Source organism: Leopardus geoffroyi, chromosome B4, assembly GCF_018350155.1.
Source record: "Leopardus geoffroyi isolate Oge1 chromosome B4, O.geoffroyi_Oge1_pat1.0, whole genome shotgun sequence".
Classification (NCBI taxonomy): Eukaryota; Metazoa; Chordata; class Mammalia; order Carnivora; family Felidae; genus Leopardus; species Leopardus geoffroyi.
The window spans coordinates 126,448,522-126,454,521 of NC_059341.1; the positions used below are offsets into that span (position 1 = coordinate 126,448,522).

Genomic DNA, 6,000 nt, shown 5'->3' on the forward strand with positions numbered 1-6,000 from the left:
ATGGCTGGTCTTCTGACACCATGAGCAAAGAACCACGCCCAAATCCAGAGGCCATCCATTGTGCAACATGAGGAAGGTTCTCCGTTTCTGTAGCAGCAGCGGGTTTCGAAACCGACTACTTGACATTCTTTAGCTGTATGACCCTGGGCAAGTTACCCAACTTCCCTAAACATCATTTTTCCCATCTGTTAAATGGGTCTAGCTAGCCTGCACACCTCTCAGGGTTGTTGTAAGGCTTCGATGAGAGGAAATGTCTGTAAGGCAGTTAGCATGGCACGTCACACCCCAAGCTTTCAAAAATATCAGCCAGTAATAATCACAGCAGCGGCGGCAATTGGGGAGGGGGTGTTCCTGTGCAGGATTGAACTCAGCGAAATGTACTAAGCTTCGGGAGCTACATTCCAACGTGAAAATCACCTGATATAATCCAGTCCTACACAAAGGAGGTACTCAGACCTAGTGACTGCTTATTGCCTCCTCCACCAGATGGGTAGCCCCGTGGGTCTCAGTCATGCCTGTGTCCCGGCCTTTCACATGGAGAGAAACACAGGGGAGAGGGTAATAACTCTTGGTTGAACTGCACAGAATTAGCTCAAAATTTGTAAGTACATTTTATCTTTGCTACTGGACTACGAGCTGTTTAGGAGTGAGCATCACATCTTGCTCTAGTAAAGATTTATTAAACAAGTGATGGAAAAACACCAAAGTGAGAATCAGATTGGTTAGACCCAGCTCGGTTACTTCCTGGCTGTGCAACCGCAGAGAAATCACTTAACGATTCTATGCCTTATTTTTCCCGTCTCCAAGAGGAGAAGTTTGGACCACATGTTTGCCAATGTCCCTTTAGTCCCTGAAAGTGGGTTGGGGCCATAATTGCAATAAGGTACCCCAGCCACCCCCACGGGACAGCCACACGTCACCTGCCTCAGCAGGCCCGCTTACTACATTGTGCCCCTCGTTTGCAGTTTCCCGGCACCAGGCTAGGAGCAACTTTGGGCTAGGGTTTCAAACACCCATTTTTGGTGAAAGCAGTTCCTTTGCTAAGTGAAGACGCCCCATCACCCAAGCTAGAGCTCCGGCAGCCAGGAACGCCGCGGCAAACCAGGGGTACACTCTGCCCGCTGATCCGCCACTCCCGGGCCAGACCCCTCCTGAAGACCTCGGCCCCCGGCTCGGGAGAGATGACCTGGTGCAGGGGAAAAGTCGAACCCTTGACGGTGAGGTGATCACATGACACCTCTCCTCAAAATGTTTGTTTTTGGGGTTTGGGTTTTTTTGGCAATAGTTTGAGCAGCCTGAAGGTCCGGGCAGTTTGGCTCAAAGAAAATGCATGCCGTGTTATGCCACAGGGCTCCACTCAGCAGCCCTGCCCAAAACTGTATCAAAACAAAAGTTGTGCAAGAAACAAAGCCCAAATTCAAGGCTGTAGAAATGCTTTCAGATCCTATCACAATCTGGCTGATTGTCTCGGCTCCTCATGGGCGCACTTTTCTGTTCACCTTGTGTTCCCTAATCAAGCCGAGAAGCCGATTGTTGCCCCTACCACTCTGAGGGATACAAGGCTAATTTGTCCAATGCACCATGTCCCTCTGATGGTCTTAAAATCTAAATGAAAGTCCACGTGAGATGAGGAAAAAAAAGAATCTGCTAAAAGAAAGCAACTAAATTGGTGAATTTCACTTTTTGAGGCTTTCTATAGACGATTTTATTCAATTATTACAACAGGTCCATGAAAATGGTACCACTGCCAGCCCATTTTACAGATGAGGAGGCTGAGGTTTCATAGTAACATAGCCTGCACAAGGTCACAGAGCTGGCGAAAAGTCAGGATTTGAATGCTGGCCAGGGCTCTCAGCCCCTCTGCGAGAGTGCTTCCTTGTCGGATGTGTTCATCTCCGGAACAAGCCACTCGGAGCCCTTGTGTCATTGACACCCTCAGGCAGTGGCCACAAACCACATTTGGGAATCAGAGGGGAGCATGGCTGGACCAGGCCAGGCCGAGTCGGCCACTCTGAGCTCGGGATCCTGCAACTCTCTTCGGAAGTGGCTTTCACAGAACGTAGAAGACGGTGTTGTGCAGTGCTCTGTTTGATTCCAAAGGCCCTTCCAGATGTGCAATTAAAAGCCACAACATTTTCATTTTTAAACACTTGTCTGCCTCTGAGCTGCTTTCAACAGGGGGAGGGGGTGTCCCACTGATTCCACAGCATCTCCCACCTGGGACGCCAGCTACTCTCACAGGCCAAGCAGCTTCAAGCCTCTGCTCCTCTTGAGAGGACGTGGGCACAAATGAAAATAAAACAGAAGACTGAAAAGGCAGGCCGGAGACAGTGCTCTCTCGGGTTTCTTCAACCGCACCCCAAAAAGCAAGGTGCATCCTTAGAACCAGAAGCAAACTCCAAGTCCACACTTCAGATGAAAATTCCTTGCTGCTCTGGACAGATTCTGAATCACCAAGCGCTGGACAGGCAAGAACGACTTGCTGACCAATTTTTTTGTGTGTTTGTTTTATTTTCTGTTCAGCCAGGCATAGGGAATTTTCCACCTGACAATTCCTGTTCCTCACTTAAGTTCTTACACCATCTGTGAGCACTGTGCTCAGCAGGGGGAGGACTCAAGGCCAAGGAGGCCTTCCCATCTCCAAACCTCAGTTTTCCCATCTGGTTAATGCAAGGTTCTCACCACATGATTCTGCTAACATTCTTAAGTTTATGTATCAAATAGAAAGCAGTTTGAGGATTTCCAGCTTCTGAGCTGGGATCTGCTACCAGACTCAAAATCTTCACCTAATTTTTTAGTAAAACAAGAGATTTAGCTGAAATTAAGAGCACAATGGGAAACAACCAGGGCTGGACAATAAGAGAGCAGGACTTCAGTCTCCCGGCTGAGAAAGGAGCTTCTCCCGTTCTCAGGGCGCCCCCTAGCGGCCGTCCAACTAAATCCCGACGGAATGTTCAGAGTTTCTGCAAATAAAGGGAAAGACACCCACCAAAAGAGAAAGGCAGGCTCCCGTCTCCTGATGCAATCCCTTTTACTCTAGCCTCGTCTGTGGATCAGACAGCAAGACGAATGCTTGACAGGAAGCCCCAGGGAAACTCAGAAAGGTGTCTCCCATAAGACGAGATCTCATTCTTTCAAACAGCTAGCGGCCGCTCCCCAGCATTCGGGCTTCTGTGTCCTCCAGACACACCCTTACCACTCAACCCCTCACAGGCTCACATCCTCAACCTGCAGCTCCAGCCGCGTCTGTTTTTCATTATTCCGCTTTCCAGCTTCCCAGCGCGATTCTTCAACAGCTATTAAGACAACACGAGCAAGGACCGAGGCTTACTTCTTGCTTCTTCAACATCCAGCCTGGGGAATATCACCTCAGAAGAAAAGCATGAATGAAGTGCATGTTTCTCAGCCTCTTCTTCCACCAACCTGAAAGTGCGTTCCTCAAAGTACATCTTTACAACCGTGTGTACAGAATTTTCAACCTACAAAAAAGTGGCACCTGCCCAGAATGAATTCTGAACCACTTGTTGGCTGTAGGATTTGTTTACTGAAGACGCCTTTCAAAATACAATGCACAATGTCTCGAATTTCCAATTAACCTATCACAGACCCTTTTTTTTTTTTTTTTTTTTTTTTTAAGCTATAGAATACAGTTGGATCAGCCCAAACAGGGAAACTTAGGATGCGGGAATTATCCAGGTATCCAAATATTTGAGAATTGCGGGGCTAAACTTTCTGACTGGTACCCCCTACCCCCACCAGAACTGTTCCTGTAGAGATCGAAAAGAAAAATACCAACATCAATCTGCCACTTCCCTCGCCAGTTCGTTTTGCTTTTTCGCCGTGGTCATTTGTTAAGTGTGTAAGCAACTCTGGGCCCCGAAACACCCCCCAAAAGTGCACGCAAGGAGTATCATAATTAGTTCCTGACTTTGGCCCTAAATCGATTAAAATACATCTGATACGCTTCAAATCAAAGAACCATGTTAATTTTCTGCCACACACCACACGAAATCTTTCTGCAACAGTCAGTCACTTTGAACCCAACCCTCTAGCCACAAGCGGTGTGGATTTCAAGGGCCTGTTCTGCAGAAAGGAAAACGACAACAAACCAAGTTCAGGACAACGCAGAGACCCCAAGGCACTCAAGGAGCTGCAAATGGGGCTGGGACCCTGGCAGGGTTTCAGCTGTCACGAAGAGTGGGGCGGCTGGGCCAGACCCCGCAATTCAGTAGCCCTGAAACCAGGACCTGAAATGCAATGGAGTCAGGCTGCAGCTCGGCATCTGTGTGGCTACCCATGCCCTGGGCATTTCAGTCCTCCCAGAAGCCGGAGGCAAACTGTCACAACCCGCAGGCATGCAGCAGCCTTTAACTTTTGCTCCCAAACCTTCTCTTTTAAAAACAAACAACAACAAACAAAACAAAACAAAACAAACAAACAAACAAAAAACAGAGGCAGGAGCCCACCCTCCCTTGCAGCTACAGCAGCACCAGGGTGATGGGGAATAGGAGTGGGAGTGGGGGGTCGCATTCATCTACAGGACACAGGACTTGGGGAACCACAGCACCCCGCTGAGGATGTGGGTCTGTTCGGAGTTAGAGCAGCGAGGCATTCCAGGGCTTGGTCTGAATGCGTGCCCGCGAGGGAGACCTCCACGGTCCCAACGTTGCAAAGTGTTTGCAAATCATAAACACTACTTTGCTGCTGGGAGAAAAACCCCCAAAATATGCGCAGACAGGATGTAACAAGTGTTTCGAGAGAGAGAGAGACACGCCTGAGCCACGGCGAGCTGGGGAGAGTGAGGAGTCTGTCTGGGGGTTCCTGGGAAGCCGCTCTCCGACGAGAGAGTCCCGGTGCCCAAGACCCCCGCCCCGCGCGCCCTGGGTCCGCCGCCGCGTCCGACCCTGCGCCCCCGGGGGCTTCCCGCACTCACCACTCGGCCCGAAAACCTCTCGGTGGCCCTCTTGACTTTGCCGTAGGTGCCTTTGCCCAGGGTCTCCTGCAGTTCGTAGCGGTGCTTCAAGTTGTGCTTGTGGTGATGCCGCTTCACCCCGTGCGGCTTCCTGGGCTCCGGGGCCGCCGCCACCGCGGGGGCTGCGGTTGCCCCCGCCACCGCCTCCGGGGGAGAGCCCGGCGCCCCCGGCCGCAAGTCTGGGCCGTCCCCGGCCGCGGGCGCAGCGGCCCCCTCCATGTCCGAACGCGGGGCGAGCCGGGCTGGAGAGGGCAGGACCGGGCACGGCGCTCGCGGTGTCGGGGTCCCCGCCGAGGAAGCCGGGGCGCGTTCAAGGTCGCCCCCGCAGCATCGGGGAGGCGGCCCGATCCCGCTCGGGCTGCGGCTCGGTCACTGGCGGCAGCGGCGACTGCACATCTGGCGCCCCTGGCGCGCACGGTCCGCGCACCGCCCCCCGGCCGCGGCGAGCTGCGGAGCGTCAGGCGAGGTGGCGGCGGTGGCAGGGGAGGCGGCGGTGTTTGCAGGAGGGAGGGGAGAGGGGTGGCTCCGAGCGCAGGAGGGGGAGTGTTATGTGGGGCGCCGCGCCCCCCGACCCCTCCCCGGGAGGACGCGCAGACGGGGCGGGGGCGGGGGCGGCGCGCTCGGCCGGCCCCGGGGGAGGGGAGCGAGGGGCGGCGTGGCCGGGGCTTCCCCACCTCCCCGTCGCCGCCCGGGGCCCGGGGCCACCCGAGCTGGGAGGGGGATGGGTGCGTGTCGCGACTCGCCCTTTGTGCCGCGCGGGGTAGGCCGCAGCGGCGGCCAGGGGGCTTTGTCCTCGCTCGGCCGGGCCGGGGCCCGGGGGCTTCTAAGCCCCAGCGCCCCCTCCCCGGGCTCGCCCGCCGCAGCTACCGCGGGCCCGCTCCCGCCGCCGCCTCCTGCTCCGGCCGCTCGGCCTCCCTGCCTGCTGGCGCCCGGGCGGCGGCGGCGGCGGCGGCGGCTCGCCGAGCCCCGAGACGGGGGAAGCGGGAGCGCTCCGAGCCGGAGGCCGCCGGGGCCCGCTCGCGATCCGG

At 54.9% G+C, this 6,000-nt stretch overlaps 1 protein-coding gene across 1 annotated transcript in view; it reads right to left on the reverse strand.

Moving 5' to 3' along the window:
- The window catches only part of NUAK1 (NUAK family kinase 1), a 73,731-nt gene extending 68,141 nt beyond the window's left edge, over window positions 1–5,590 (reverse strand). Inside the window, exon 1 of the mRNA XM_045466226.1 lies at window positions 4,934–5,590. Within this exon, the coding sequence (XP_045322182.1) occupies window positions 4,934–5,191 (258 nt within the window). The 5' untranslated portion in view covers window positions 5,192–5,590. The remainder of the gene's footprint in view (window positions 1–4,933) is intronic.
- Window positions 5,591–6,000: the final 410 nt, after the last annotated feature.